The 16,018-nt window shown below is 55.4% G+C and overlaps 1 protein-coding gene across 1 annotated transcript; it reads right to left on the bottom strand.

The window, feature by feature from the left end:
* Window positions 1-687: 687 nt before the first annotated feature.
* Window positions 688-16,018, bottom strand: SHE (Src homology 2 domain containing E). Its single transcript, XM_056123535.1, has 6 exons — window positions 15,077-16,018; window positions 12,058-12,184; window positions 3,710-4,024; window positions 3,158-3,314; window positions 2,094-2,213; window positions 688-965 (listed from the first exon to the last, which is right to left on the bottom strand). Exons 1-6 carry the CDS (start codon window positions 15,683-15,685, stop codon window positions 779-781), a joined length of 1,515 nt encoding a protein of 504 aa, XP_055979510.1. The 5' UTR covers window positions 15,686-16,018; the 3' UTR covers window positions 688-778.

A 16,018-nucleotide genomic window follows, 5' to 3' on the forward strand; every position in this document is an offset into this window, starting at 1 on the left:
CAGGAGTAAGGAAGCCCTGAGCACCTCTGGCTGTGGTCCAGAAAGAAAAAAAAAAAAAAACACAGAACCACCCTAAAAGTACAAAGCAAATCTAACTGGAGGGACAAAAACTAAAAAAAAAATAAACATTTCCAGAATAACTAAATCACACAGAGACAAGAACAAGGTTGTCAGAAAGTCTAATTATCCAGTTAGAAAACAATTCTCTACGATGGAGCTTTGAAAATTTCTAGAGTAAAAAAAAAATCAGAAGTGCAATCTGTCTTGGCTACTTCACTCTCTGGTTCAGGGAATCGAGCCACCAGTCCCTTGTTCTACTGGCAAGTATGACAATGGGGCCCCCTCCGGTCTCTCTCTCTCGGTGGGACAGGGGAGGCTGGGCTGCCAAAGCAGCTTGAGGGCGTCCCTGAGGCGAAGGAAGGAAAGGCAGAGTGCCCAGCCCCTCCCCCTCTGGAATCACATGCTCTCCCAGCCCATGGCCCCGTTTCCTGTCATCTTCCAGAAAGGTGGAGATCAGGTGTTCCAGCGGCTTCGTTTTCCCGACTCCTGACTCACCGCTCCTCAGGAGAACACCCAACTCGAGAGCGTGGAGGGCACGGGAGGATATGGCTCCTGAAGGCAGGAAAGCAGGCAGGGGAAGCCAGGGGCGCAGAGGAGGGGGCAGGCCAGGGGCCAGGGGCTGGAGGCCGGAGGCGTGTTCCCAGCCTTTGTCCTCCATCCGCAGGTGCAATGCCTGGGTGCAGCCACCTTGCCCTGAGCGGCTCCCTGGGACTGACCCCTAGTGCACTTTGCTGTGCACTGGGTAGAGAAGAGTCATGTGCTCCGCCCCCTTGAAGGGCAGCTTCTCGTTGGAATAGTAGTGTACCACTTCCGGGATGCTGGCAAAGACGGCGCTGGTCTGATTCAGGGTGTATTTGTTGTCCTTGGTCTGGGCCACGATGATGTGGACACATCCTTGACTTGTCCTGGAATGAAACACAAACCCAGGCGACGTCAGGGAGCAACCTGCCCCGCCACAAGAGGGCGCTCTCCCCAGCAAGCGTGAGACCCACTCCTGTCTCCACTGCCATAGGCAGCTGGCTCCCCGGAAGGGCGCTTAGGAGCTGCCCGGCCCTCCGCCACATGTGGGGCGCCCTCAGCGTTTATCTTTCATGCACACAAGTCATCAGCTACTGGAGGGGGCAGGGGCGGGGGTGGGGGTATAGTTGGTAGTGGTGGAAAAAGCAAAGTCCCACTGACCCCCAAACTCCCAGTCCAAGTGCGAGACCACCAGGGGGAACTTCCCATTCATGAAGGGAAGAGGAAAGGAAAGTTCTGGACGGACTTGCGGGTGGTAGGGACTGACAGCCAGCACTCCAGCAGCCTGGCCCCAGGAACACACAGAGCTATTCCTGGCATCTGTCTGCCGCGATCCCTCTGCCCCACGCTCCGCGCTCCCCCCGCCAGCCTCGCTCTCCCTCCAGTCTGATTGTTTCAGCTGCAGGGGCTCAGCTTCCTGAGGAAGGAAGTGCTGTTAGGGCTCTTGACAATGACCCTCCAATATAGCACCACAGAGCCCACAGTGCAGCGCCAGTTTCCATGATACAAGCTTCAGCGGCTGGGCAGGGCAGGCAGACGAGCTTCTGTGCACACTCAGAGGCTGGGGTGGTGGGGGAGGAGGACAGGAGTGAGTGGGTGGCTCCTTCTCCCCCAGGAGAAACTGATGTCAGAACTTCAGTTGGCATCTTGACACTCGGTGTGTGTGTGTGTGTGTGTGTGTGTGTGTGTGGCGGGGGTGGGGGGGGGGTGGTTACTGACTTACAAAAGTCCCAGGCAAGAGAGCATCAAAGCACGACTATTGCCCCTGTTAGAGGTCTGAGTGCGTCCTCTCTCCACCCGGGCCATGCAAAGCAGAGGGTGAGACGGTGGAACAGGATCATCTGGCGCTAGAGACGGGGCTGGGGGGACTGGTGTCTCCAACCCCCACGCTGCGTCCTTATCCTCCGCACCTCTCACATTCTGGGGCCCCAGCAGGCACACCCCACTGAGCCCGGCAGAGAGGTGATCAGGGCGGCCCGGCGCGCCTGTGGGACCCAGGAGGCTCCGGCACTTACTTCAGCGCAATGGAGTACCGACTGTTCCCCGACTCGCTGTTCCGAACCAGGTACCCAGCTTCCCTGCAGGGCTGGAGCAGGCTCTCGGCCTCCGCTCGGCTGATGGCCCCATGGTACCAGCTGCAAGGGAGGCAGGAAGGCCAGCATCAGCCCTCGAACTGGGTGTGCCTTTGGCCCACCGAGTTCCACACACCCCACTTCTTCCTTTTTAACTACACCCTGCTGTGCGCAGGGTTTACCCCTGGCTCCGTGCTCAGGGATCGCGACTGTTTTGCTTTTGTGCCTCCCCTGGTGATGCTCAGAGCTTACGCCCGACTCTGTGCTCAGAGATCACTCCTGAAGGTGCTCAAGGAAGCAGGTGGGGTGCCGGGTATGAACCGGAGTTGGCTGCCAGTGAGGCAGGCGCCCTGCCTGCTGTGCTATTGTTCTGGCTCCTTTGGTCTGTTTTGGGCCACACCGGGCTCTAGGGTGGCTCCTGGCGGTGCTTGGAGCTGGAGGCGCTGGCAGAAGGGGCACAGGGCCTCCTGCATGTAAAGCACGTGCAGCTCATCAAAAGGAGAGCGATAACAGAAGGGAATGCGCTGATCAGCTCCTGGCTGTGAGCAGAGGCTCTGGACTGGGCTTGAAAATGGGTTTCACTTGGGGCTGGAGAGACAGGACAGCAGGGACAGTGTTCCACCCTCTGCTGCACACAGGGTCCACAAGCACCACCAGGAGTGCCCCCGGGGACAGAGTTAGGCTCCCAAAATCTCTTCCCGCACTCCCAAAAAAATGGGACCTGGAGTGATATAATACAGCAGGTAGGGCATTGGCCTTGCACGTGGCAAACTCCGGTTTGATCCCCAGCACCCCGTATGGTCCCTCGAGCACTGCCAGGAGTGATTCCTGAATGGCAGAGTCAGGAGTAACCCCTGAGCATCGCTAGGTGTGGCCCAAACAAAATAAAACAAAATATGGGTTTTTCCAAATGCTGCTCCCCCCAACAACACACATAAGTACTTATGGATGCAGGAATGAGACATGGGCCAGTGCCCACCCTGGTCGCCGGGGATGAGGACACTCACGGCTGCTTCTCCAGGGGCAAGGAGGGGTCCACTCTCTCCCCCTCGCTGTGGTCGGGCAGCGCTGGCTTCAGGATCTTCTGGGTCCAGCTCTTCTGGCGGAGATGCTGCCTCCCCGTCTCCTCCTTGGCGCACGGCCGCTCTGCGCCTTCAAACTGAACTGGAAGGAGGACCCCAGTGAGCCCCAGGCCACCCGGGGGACATCCTCCACCTCCAGGAGGAGAGGCACCCCGTCCCTGTCACAGGTGACTGTGCCCCTCTGGGGCTGAGCTCCTTGAAGCTCCTCCCCACCTGCCACTTCAAGGTGCCTTCAGGGAAACAGCCCTGCGGCTGGCTGGCTGGCGGGAGCCACCATAAAGAATTACAACATGGGACTTTCTTTTTTTATGGGGGGTAGGACACACCTGGTGGTGCTCAGGGAACCTCCTGGTGGGCTTGGGGGTCCCTATGTGGTGCCGGGGATCGAGCTGGTGTGTCAGTGTGTGCAAGGCCAGTGCCGCCCCCCTGTCCTGTCTCTCCGACGGGTGGGGGCTGCTCCCCAGGGCCCGGCCTCACCCGACAGTGCCCGGGCGATCTGCTCCTTCTTCCACTCCCAGGGCTGCTCGTACTCGGCTGCAGGCCTCCCGTCGTTCTCAGGCAGCCGGCCATGGCTGTCGGGGGCCCTGGCCTTGCCCTCGGCCCTGGGGGCAGCCCCGTCCGTGGGCTCATAGGGCGTGTCGTACAGCTGGGGGGCCTTCCCCAGCAGCTCCTTGGAGCCCCTCCTCCGGGCCAGCGTGTCCCCCTTCGGGCCCTGCTCCCCTGGCTCGCACGGGCCGTCCAGCAGCTGAAGGGCCTTCACCAGGGGATCTTTGGAGCCACGACGGCGAATTTCTGAAACACACACACCCGAGGCCATCAAAGATCGCACAGCACCCAGCACTCACCGGACAGTGCCAGTGGCCTGGGACCAGGCCCATGACTCCCCCACTGGTAGGGCTGGAAGGCAGCTGGGGCCATGCCCACACCCGAGAGTGCCCCAGCTGCTCCCCAAGGTGCTGCAAAGGGAAGGGGCTGCCTCTACTGCCCGCTCCTGTCCACACAGGCATCAGGGTATGCAATTAGGGGCCACCTGACCACAGACACCGCCCCTGCTTGCCCCGGGATCTCTCCCCGTCCCCGCTGGCCCTGCCTAGTGTCCCCGTGGGCAGCAGGCTCTGGCCCTCAACATCAGACACACTTGGGAGCAGTATCTGTGGAGAAAGGAAAGCTAGGGTGAGGTGGTGCCCAGCGACGTGCCCGAGGGGTGTGCCCTGCCGTGAGAGACTCGCCACCTCCATATACCCTCGTTGCTGCAGAGACACGAGGGAGCAGCCAGGTGCACGAAGAACCAAGCAGAACCACGAAGTGGCCACACCTGGGGTCAAGGACAGACACTTCCAACCCTAACCCCCTTTTATTTGGGCAGGGTAGAGAAGGAGTTATCTGGGGCCACATCTGGCGATGCTCAGGGCTCACTCCTGGCAGGGTTCAGCGGACCCTATGTGGTGCTGGGGACCAAACCTGGGTGGGTCGTGTGCAAGGCCAGCACCCACCCTCTGACCTGTCTCCTGCTCGAGGCATCACGTGGAAGAGAACTGAAGCTGGTCTGACTGAGAAAGAGATGGTCCCCTCCATGGGATGGTCCCTGAGAGGGGGAATCCCCAAAAGGGGGGCTCACAGGACAGCCCGCAGTATAGGGCTCAGCAGAGGCCAGAGGAATTGGGGGCAGCCGTGGAGAGGCCCACAGTGCGCCTCAGAGCCAGGAGGTTTAGCGGTTCCTGGGGCCAGAGAGAACAGGTGGCGCCAGGACACCGTCAGGTCCAACATGCAGACAGGAAGTCAGAAACCTCCAGCCCGAGCTCAGGCTGAGACAGAAGCATAAGCTGGATGCAAATCTCCTGACCCTCTGCAGGAGCTGGGCTGGGCAAGATAGACAGACCTCCCTGGTCACTGAAGCAATGAACATCATTCCCATCAGAGCCCTTGGCTGTCTGCCCACGTGGGGGAGAGTCCTCTCCATCTCCCTGTCCTCTGACAGACCAGTTCTGCTCCCACGAGGGGAGTGAATTCCACTCTCACCCCTTCCCCCCATCCCTACCAGTGTCTGAGGGGCTTGGGACCCTCCGCCCCCTCCAACCCATTCACTGCTGCCGCTACCCGCTGGCCGTGCCTCCCACAGGGGCTGCTGGGGGTCCAGCCCTCTCACTGCTCTCTCCCAGGGTCCCCAGGTTCACTGCTCCAATTCAGTGGGCACCACCAGTGCCGAGCCCCCACATCTGGCTTCTCTGATGGGACACGATTCTGTGGCAGTGGAGGGGTGGGCAACTGAGGGTGGCAGGCAGGAGTGCTGGCAGCTGCAGACGCAGGGTCCAGGGCAGGCCTGGGGCCACTCGAGAGGGTCTGAGCCATGAGTCTAAACCACACAGAGGAAAGGAAGGGGTGGGCACAGAGGGGTGCCAGAGGGCTGCAGGGCAGAAGCTGGGGCTGCTCAAGAAAGGGGGAGGAGGAACCCCAAAGAAGAATTGTGAGGCTGGCAGGGCTGCAGGGCCAGGAACCCAGGGCGCCTGAGGCTTCAAACTCGAAAGACATAAAATCATGTAGGGGCCAGAGAGCGCAGCGGCAGGTGCCTGCCTGGCACACAGAGGCCCTGGGTTTGAGCCCAGCACCACGTGTGGTTCCCCGAGCACTGCCTGGAGCCGTCCCTGGGGGTGGCCCCAAAGCAAACCAAAAATTAAGTTCTCTTAGAATGGGCCGGTGCAGGTGTGAGTCCCTGCTTGCAGGAGCCTCAGCCCAGGTGTGCTAAAAGCAGGAGTAGGGTGTGGGGAGTGGGGCCACAGGAGCCCAAGGGTAAGAAAAGCCCAAGAAGCGCTTCCGTGCTGGGCCCCTGAAGGCCCCCCCCTTCTCAGCTACGGGTGTGGGGAGCGGCTCTGGCCGCCAGGGTCTGTGGCGGTGCTGGAACCCACTGGCCTCAGCCCGGGAACAGGCAGTGGGGGGTCTCCCAACCTTCAGTTTGGCCTCTCTCCCTCACCGTGCTCACCCTAGCCAGTCACAGGGTCAGGGCTCAGGAAGACCCCTCTTCTCTGGGCTGGGCTGAGATGAAGAACTTTTCTGAGACTTCCATAGAACCAAGAATCCAGAAAGTGGCAACACGCAGGCCCTCGTGGGGTTCTTTTAGGAATATTAGGGCCCGGGCCCAAACCCAAGGTGGACTCTTCACTGAGATGGGTCCAGACAGGCCCCCAAGCCCAGTCTCAATGCTCGGCCCTCAGAGAAGGGTCCTGATCATCTGGTTAATGCCAGGGCAGGTGGCCAGCATGGTGAGGCCTCGGCACTCCTGAGTGCTGACCCTGGAGGCTGGCCTCGGGGCCTACCACCTCAGACCTGGTGAGTATACTGTGGGCGGCATGCTTGGGAGGACTCTGCTTCCCAGGATGGCTGGGGATGGGGCCCGATCCACTAATTATCATTCTACTTCCAAACATCGTTTGACAAGAGGGCTGGAGCGATAGCACAGAAGTAGGGTGTTTGCCTTGCAAGCCGCCAGCCCAGCCGAGCCAGGTTTGATTCCTCCACCCCTCTCAGAGAGCCCGGCAAGCTACTGAGAGTATCTCGCCCACACGGCAAAGCCTGGCAAGCTCCCCGTGATATATTCGATATGCCAAACACAGTAACAACAAGTCTCACAATGGAGACGTTACTGGGCCTGCTCGAGCAAATCGATGAACAACGGGAGGACAGTGCTACAGTTTGACAAGAGGGATGCAGGGGCTTGGGGGGGGGGAGGCTAGGGGGAGGCCCCTCCAAGGGCAGCCCTAGGCCAGCCCAGCACCTGGCTGCCCCCAACCTGAGGTGCCATAGAAACAGAAACAATCATGGGCCTGGGAGCCGACCCTTCCTGCAGGAGAAACAGCCCCTGACGTGCAGAGCGGGCCCGGAGAGGAAACCAGCCTGAGAAGGAGGAAATGGCCAGAGGAAACTGCGCCCTGGTTCTGCCGATAGAGGCCATTGACCACAGCAGACAACAGAGCGTGGCCAGCGGGGACAGATAAACACGCATCTGCAGCCAGGGCCGGGCCCTGCGGCTGCCACAGCCACAAGGTGTAGCTGCGGGAACCATCACATGGGCCGAAATTTTCCTTTCTCCCTTCCCAACTCTGGCTGATCCCGAAAAAAACACAGCGTAGGACTGGAAGCGGCTTGGACTGTGGTCTGTGGTCAGTGCCAGACATCCCACCCTCGCCCCGAATTCTCTGAAGAATGTCGGCTGCAGATGCTGCTCCCAGGGAAGGTGAAGCAGAACACCCAGAGGGACCCACACCGGTGACTTCACTGAGGTCTGCAGTGGTCACCAGGACAGCTAAGACAGACTCGAGCCACAGTATGGCAGGCAGGGCTCCTGTCAAGGTCATAGCGAGCAGCCCCGCAAGGCTGGCACCAACCAAGTGGCTCAACTTGCCTGAGCTCATACAACTTGTATGACAAGCTCATACAACTTGTGTGGGTGAGATGGTCCAGGAGGGAAAGGCTCTCCTGCTAAGTGGGTGCTGCTACAAGGACCCTTCAAAGGCCTTTTCAATGTGACAGTTTTCACTGGGGGGCTAAGGGTCCCCCTGTGAGTGAATGCAGAATATTTCTATCCTTTCTTTTTCCTTTTTGATTTTTGGGTCACACACAGCAGTGCTCAAGCATTTCTCCTGGCTCTGCTCTCAGAAATCGCTCCTGGCGGTCCTCAGGATGCACCATATCGGATGCTGGGAATCGAACTCGGGTTGGCCGCTTGCAAGGCAAACGCCCTCCCCACTGTGCTATCACTCCAGCCCTGAATGCAGAACATTTCTGCAGTTCATTTAGCATTTGCTCCTGCTCCTTTAGCAGAATGACAGTGAGGCTTGTACTGGCCTTACCTTATCTTCATATGCCTATCTTTTCCATGATCAATCTTTCGGACATGTCTAAGTGAGAAGTTATTGGTAAATTTATAGATTTTTAGATTTTCAAACCTAAGAGAAAAGTTTTTGGTTTGTGTTTTTTGAGAGGAGGGGTAGTCCTGGGTTTCATGGAAGGTTGATGAGCCTCGAGTCCCTGGGCTGACCAAGGCCTTAGCTTTACTTCATGGTTATTGCTGCATTTTCCACAAGAGACTTCTCTGTTGGCCGTCTGCCTAGTGGGTGTGGCTCCCCGGTCTTTTCCCTGTGGGCCCAAAGCCTAGACTGCAGCCTCCTACATGCTCAATAAAAGTTCAAGAAATATTGGTTGGACGTTACAAACCCACATCATGAACAAGTTTCATGCACCCAAGAGTCTCTCAAAATTGAAGATGTCCTGGGGCCAGAGAGGAAGCTCTACAGTGGGTAGAGAGCTTGCCTTGCACGCAGCTGACCAGGGTTTGATCCCCAGCATCCCATATGGTCCCCCAAGAATTACCAGGGCTTAATTGCTGACTGACCCCTGAGCACTACTGAGTGTAGCCCCAAAACAAAACAAAACAAAACAAAACAAAACAAAAAAATTGAGATATCCTTCATTCCCTGAAAATGTAGAAGCTGGGGGCTCCACTTAAATTTTGTTTGTTCCTTGCTTTGGTGCCATACCCAGAAGTTCTCAGGGCACACTACTGGCTCTATGCTCAGGGACCACTCCCAGCAAGCTCTTAAGACCATCTGGGGTAAAGGGGATTGAATCCAGGTCAGCTGCATGCAAGGACACATACCTACCAGCTACAGCCCCTCTACTTAAGTCTTATTCTCTAGAATTCTTCCCATCTCCTGCAGAAACAAATGTTGGAACTAAACAAACACTAAAATTCTAAGTCCATTCCTTCCTTTCATTCACACACACTCAATCCATATGCATGCACACATACACTCACCCACACACACACTCAGACACAACACAACAACAGACAAATGTTTCATGCTGGCTATTTCTAAACATGGTTTATAACCAAGTACATAAGGAACAAACTGAACAACAACAACAAAAATTTTTAAAAAGAAGAAAAAACCCAACCCAGCAGCAAATCTTTTATTTCCAGTTTCCGATAAACTCACTTCCTGTTATTCTGCCCAGCTGGGTAGCCCATGTGTAGAATAAGAAGCACCGGTACAGTGTCTCTCTGGATATGGACGAGGTGCTTTGTGCTAGGCATTTTAGATGAAGAAACTGTCAAAATAAGCAGCATGTTTTTAAAGAACTAAAAATTCAGTAGCTAAAAAACAAGTCAATTAAAAAACTAAATGAAAAACTTGGGGCTTGAGTACAGCGGGTAGGGCCGTACTCTAAGTTGCCTTGCACGCAGACAACCCGGGTTCGATTCCCAGCATCCATATGGTCCCCCGAGCACCACCAGGAGTGGTTACTGAGTGCATGAGCCAAGAGTAACCTCTGTGCATCGCTGGGTGTGACCCAAAAAGCAAAATAAATAAATAAATTTGGTCCCCTTGACTTCATTCTCCTATTGAAAACAATAATTTTTTAGTCTTCTTAAATAAGTTTATTCATGAAAACTGTTTAAAACTGTAACTTATAGGGGCCAGAGAGATAATACAGTGGGTCAGGCACATGCCTTGCACCCAGCTGACCTGGGTTTGATCCCTAGTCTCCCATGTGGTCCCCCGAACTCCACCAGGAGTGATTCCTGAGTGCAGAGCCAGAAGTAACCCCCAAGATCACCAGGTGTGCCAGTCTCTAAAAGAAAACAACCAAAAAAATCCTTGAAACTTAGTAATTGCTCAAATATTAAATGCTAAGTATGCTTACTACATTCACTATTAAACAATTTTGGTTCCTCAATAAACCTTTCTTTGTCAGTCTGGTTGGAAAGATAGCTTGTGTGTAGAACTTTAAGTGCTTCTCCCTCCCCCCCCCCCCCCCCCCCCGCCACATCTGGCTGCATTCAGGGTTAATTCCTAGCTCTGTACTTAGAGATCACTTCTGGCAGCACCCCAGGGACCATACAGAATGTTAAGAACTGAATCCAGGTTGGCATCATGCAAGACAAGTGCCCAACCTGCTGTACTACCACTCTGGCCCATAAAACTTAGTGTTTTGTACACGTCACTTCAAATGGTGATGGAGGCAACTCAGGTTAGAAAGCAAAACACATGCAGGCTACTGTGAAAGATGTGGGTTCTAATTTCTCCTGTTTTCTCAAAACACAATGTGCACAAGGAATTCAGAATCTCTCAGTCTCTCTGTTCTTGTTTTCTCAACCCAGGGATAGTATTGGCATTCCTTAGCTTATGAGTTCTGTATGTGTTATGGGTGTGGAGTGGGAGAGAGATATATTCCATTTTTGAAAGCATAGCACTCTCCTTATTAGTCTGACTTCAGAAATAAACACCTGAGAAAGCATAGGTAGAATTCTTAGAGAGCGAGGAAGAAAAACCAAAGGCCTGAGAAAGATGATACAAAATCAAGCCCTGGCGATGCTTTGAGAAAGCCACTCAATTTGAGGTAAAGTTTCCCCTTGCTCCTTTCACATCACAGCTATTTTCTACAATTCTGACTAAGTTCATTTTCACTTCCTTTCATTCACAGACTTCATTAGAGGTCACAGTCCAGTGACCTTCAGGGTCACAGCCTGGCCAGGGTACACCCTCCCCAAATGCTGGCCTTATCTCTGCAAGCAGAGAAGCAGGAAACAGCAATGCCTTCCGGTCATGGCTCACTCTCATTCTGTAGCCTGTCTTGAACCAGGCAGGGTGCTGCCAATGGCTTCTGCTCTGGCCTTCTGAGACTCAGCTCTTCGGGGTGTTTTCTAACAAAGTCTTTCATGTGTGACTAGCTTGTCTTTTCCCAGGCCCAAATCCCAGGATGTTCAAGTAAGGTTCCCTGAAATCAGCAATCAGAAATTGCATTTTCCCTTGGAGGCTCAGAGGAAAACTAGGCGAATGATCCTTTCCAAAATTCACAAGCACATGAAATAATACAATCTAGCTATGTAGAATTATCATTAATACCAACTCAAGAGAATGTTGAGGCGAAATACAGTCCCCCTACTTGAGAGTGATTGCCTAGCCCACAAGGCAGGATTGTGCTGACTTAAACTGTTAAGAGTAACTTGACATTAGTTTTAGGTTTGCCTGGATGGCTTGGCTCACAGCGATGATTAGTAATCATTCCTTAGTCATGAAATATTTTATTCATATGCTGCTGAGCTTGCTGAGAAGTACATTTTCCACAATACAGAGCATCACTTCATATCTGGACAACTTAAACTCCTTTGAGCGTATATTCATCTCATCATTTGAGTTTCTGACTCCCATTAAGAATGTCAAAATTTTGAAAGTGGCCAAGATGGGGTGGGAGTGATAGTATGGTGAGTAAGGCACTTGCCCAACCCCAGCCCCCATATAATTCCCTGAGCACAGACCCACCAGGCATAAGCCATGAACACTGTTGGGTGTGGCCCAGCCCTCCCCCCCAAAAAAGTGGCTAAGAATTATATACAAATTATTTTGGGAGGGAACCACAACCAGTTCAAGAATACTCCCAGCTCTGGACTCAGGGAACCATGCCACATAGGGGCTTGAACCTGAGACTCCTGCATACAAAGCACACACTCAGCCCGCTGAGCTCCTTCCAGGAGTGCTCTCCTGTATATTAATCAACTTAAAGCTGAAGATCCCATTCTGAGCACATCTGCAAACTTTCAAGTGGTAACTCTCAGTGAATCAGAAACTCAAGACCCGACACATTTTCCGATGGAAGGCCATCGAAATGTAGAGGAAACGAGCTAGATCTCAGGTCTAATTTCCCCAGCGCCCACTCAGCAGGGTAGAGTCAAAATGCTTCATCTTATTCCCAAAAACCCCAGTTACACTTCCCCCCATTCCCAATGGGCGTGGGACCTCAGCCCCCATCGAGCTGTCCCGGTTACGGACCTGTTATCATCTGCTGCGCGTCATATGGCTCCATGTAGCCATCATTCTCACCAACTCTCTCGGCGTCCCTCTGGCCTTTGGTTCGCTTGGCATCGTAAGGGTCTGCATAGTCTTCCAGGATGATGACCTGTGAGAGAAGCAGCAAGGAGAGTGTGTCAGAGCTATCATAAGTAGAATGGCAATGTGGTCAAATCTTTCCCTGGAAATCTCTCACAGACCAGCAAAGAGCTCACCAGTCTCTGATGAGTTCAGACTTTTTGTGTCATGGACTGTGCAAATATATGACTTGGTAGCACAACTGACTGGCAACCACTCACTGAAACTTGCTAGTCCCTGAGATTCTTTTGATTTCTTGCTCCTCAAGCAAGCAAGCTTTTGTTGGGTGGTCGAAGAGAACGGAGGACACCTCGGATTTTAGAGCAGTAGACATCCACTGAGTGACCACCTTCCCCAAGACTCTGGTCTCTGATGGCAGACCAGCTGAGCAATACAGCCCTCTCAGGTCAGGCAATCACCAGTGACCACTGACCAGCTACCAGCACGACTTGCATCATGAGGGAACCAAAACAAACCCTAGACTTGCTTCCGGTCCTCCAGGAATTTCTAACAGTTCTTAGGAGACAGGCTTTATAATAAGCCAAGAAATAGGTCAGCACTAAACAGGACTGTGGGAATTTCCCAGGTTCAATAACTCCTGGCAGATGGGCTCCCAAGGGCTCCCTTTTAGGCAGTTTAGGGTTTTAATGGGACATTTCAGCCTATTTGAATCATCTGTCAGGGGCACACTGGGGTCTCCTGGGTTATTCCTGTTTTACTGTGTGTGCTTCCAAGTGGACACTGGCCAGCCCTGGAAAGCCTCTCTCCTGTCCAAAGAGAAGGGAAGCGGGTATGCAATCACTGTTCTGCAGCCATGGAGGGGCGGGTCAGGGACCCCTCCCCACAGAGGAAGGCCTGGCCCTGCTCCGCCACCCCCTATTACCTCCTCCAAAGACTTGGCTCTCCCAGGAGAAGAGTGGTGAGGAGACCATCTAAGGGAGAACTTCCAGATGTCTAAGGAGCATCAGACCTCAAGGGAGGCTGACCGTGAGGCAGCCAGACCTCCACTCACGACCTTCACTTTGTCCTTCCTCATCACCTGCCATGGGCACTGCATTCCCTGGGGAACTGGAAGGAGTGTGAACATTGGACTCAACCCTTGCCACAAGGCTCTCACCACTCAGTGGGCCCCTGGCAAGGATCAGCCCGAGCTGGTCCTCACCAGCTGTTCCTCCATATTTGAGACAAGAATGAGGACAGAACAGAGGAACCCACACAAACACACATGGCATGTATGTTATAAACTCCACTTTTTCATTTTTTTGGTGGATGGGGGTCACACCCATGGATGCTCAGAACTTACTCCTGGCTCTGCACTCAGGATTCACTCCTGAAAGGGCTCGGGGGACCAAATGCTGGGGGATCGAACCTGGGTCAGCTGTGTGCAAGGCTGTGCTCTCTCCGGACCCCTCTCTCTGACCCCCCTGGACCCTTGGTTTGGTTTTGGAATGACACCCAGTGGTGGGTGCTCAGAGCTTACTCCTGGCTCTGGGTTCAGGGATCACTTCTGGTGGGATGTGGGAATTGAATCCAGGTCAGTGTTGGGGATTGAACCCAGGTCAGCCGCACCTTCCCTGCTGTTCTGCCTCTCATTATAGGCTCCTGATAGGACCCAGTGGGCAGGAGGTGCAAAGCCCTGATAATTAAAATACCAGAGCCTGGAGAGCCGCCTGGGGAGAAGAGTTTGAGAATACAGGTTGAGGTCTTCCCTCTCTCACACAGATAAAATTCATGCAAAAGCAAGGAAGCCCAAATTTCTCTGGGAGAAGAGGCGTTCCCAGGCACACACTCCTTTTCTTGGGAGCTGCTCCCACTGGAAAACAAGCAGAGAGCCTCTGGCCTGCAAGTAGCAGGAAACACCTTCCCTCTTCCTCTGTCATTTCCTTCAGGGCACTTCCTTCTCTCTTTTTCTGCCCACACAGCCTTTGGAGCGTGGTGCCCCTCGTCCCATAAGGCTGATGCATAGCACATTTCCAGAGAATGAATGGGAAGGCTGTGGGCGGTGCTGAAGAGACTTTTCACAGCAGTGAGGGGAGCTTCCGAATTCACCCAGGAGTGTGGTGGCCACCAGCCCACTCCCTGGGTCTCTGAGAGTCCTGCCCAGAGGTTCAGTTATCCTCCCTTCCTTGGAAGCAGAGCTATACCCTGGTCTGACTTTCCAACCCCCTGGATGGAAATGAAGGTGAGCTCACCTATAAGAGAGTGAAGCTAAACAAAGACACAGGGCCATCACATTCTGGTTATTTCACTAAATGAACTCACAAAAGGAAGCAAAGATGCCATCCCAAGATTGAAGGGTGCTCAGGACTGAACCCCCCTCCCCATGGGTTTAAGTGACCATGCATAGGAATCAGCAAAGATTGGGGCTGGAGAGACAGTACAAAGGGTAGGAACTTGCCTTGTATGCAGACACGCGGGTTCAATCCCCAGCACCGCACAAGATCCCCTGAGCACTATCAGGAGTGATCCCTGAGCACAGGGCCAGGAGTAAGCCCTGAGCCCCCCTTGGTGTGGCTCCTCCCACTACCTCCCAGCCCACCAAAGAATTGTTGGGGCCAGAGAGACAGATGAGGTAGGGCGAGATGAGGACCTGGGTTCCATTTCTGGCACCCGCATAGGGTGACCCACCCAGTCTCCCCCCAAAAGCCCTCTAGAAGTGATCCCCGAGTGCAGAGCCAGCAGTAAGTCCTGAACACTGCTGGGTGTGGCCCCAAAACCCAAAAAGAAAAGAATCAGGAAAGTCGGTGGGACACACCCTTTCGGTCGGCACCTTCCCTGCTGAACCGCCAGGGCCTTTTAAGCTCCCTTCCCACCCGTTAGCTTCAGCGGGGTTTGGAGAGATGGACCAAGGGGGCTAAATTCCGTTTTCTGTGTTGTTTTGTTTGGGGCGGGGGGGAGGGTTGAGGAAGTGGTGTGTTCTTACCGTGTCTTGCTGCTTCACAGCCTTGCCCTTGTCCAGGTCAGGGCCCAGGGAGGATGGGGAAGAGGACGCCGAGGAAGAGCAGCTGCTGCTGCTACTGGTGCTGCCACCCGCGCCGCCCGGGTACGCGCCCTTGGCGCCCTTCTCCTGCGTGTCCACCTTAATGAGCCTGTTGATGTAGGTGCTGCAGCCCGAGCTCTTACTGGCGCCCCGGTGGGGCTCGTCGTCCGTGGCCCGCGAGTTCTTGCGGCCCTTGCCCGCGGCGGCCTGGATCAGCCCCTGCAGGCTGTCCCGGGACAGCCGGCTGTCCTTGGGGGGCGCGCCGCCCGGCCGGCCGGCCCCCAGCTCGGCCGCCGAGTTCTTGCGGCCCTTGCCCGCCGCGGGCCCCGCACCGCCCGCCTCCGAGTTCTTGCGCAGCTTGGCGCTGCCCGCGCCGCCGGGCCTGGCGCGCTCGGACACGGTCTTCAGGTTCAGAGGAAACTCCTTGAACCACTTGGCCGCCATGAGGGGGGCCCGGCCGGCGCGGCTCAGGAGCGTCGTGGCCGCGGAGCAGGCGAGCGAGGAGGCCCAGGCCAGGCACGGGGAGGCGCCAGGGGCCGGGGGCCACTGCATTCCCCGGGGTTCGGGCGCTGCAGGCCGCGGCCAGGTCCCGCGACGGCAAGGGAGCCGCTCCGGCTCGGGGTGGGGGTCCCCGGGGCGCCGAGCGGACGGCCGGGCCGCCGTTCCGGACACGAGCGGCGACAGGCACGACGCACCGGGGCCCCGCCCGGGCTGGTCCGCAGCCTGAGTTGCCCCGTTGGGGGGGATCGGAGTTCTCCGCGCGCTCCAGGGGCTGCCCCCGACTTTTTCTTTTTTCTCCGGGAGGAGAGGTCAGGTTCGTGGAAGCCCCCCGGACAGCCCAGTCCACACTCCCAGGGACGCGAGGGGACAGAGAGGAGGCGGCGG

This window comes from Sorex fumeus, unplaced genomic scaffold, assembly GCF_029834395.1.
Source record: "Sorex fumeus unplaced genomic scaffold, SorFum_2.1 ptg000047l, whole genome shotgun sequence".
Taxonomy (NCBI): Eukaryota; Metazoa; Chordata; class Mammalia; order Eulipotyphla; family Soricidae; genus Sorex; species Sorex fumeus.

Coding starts and splice junctions, on each gene's coding strand:
- SHE (XM_056123535.1), bottom strand. CDS start 15,685: ATGCAGTGGCCCCCGGCCCCTGGCGCCTCCCCGTGCCTGGCCTGGGCC. Junction 12,185..15,076: donor CTGTGAAGCAGCAAGACACG/GTAAGAACACAC, acceptor CTTCTCTCACAG/GTCATCATCCTGGAAGACTA. Junction 2,214..3,157: donor TTGCCCCTGGAGAAGCAGCC/GTGAGTGTCCTC, acceptor CCTCCCTTGCAG/CTGGTACCATGGGGCCATCA.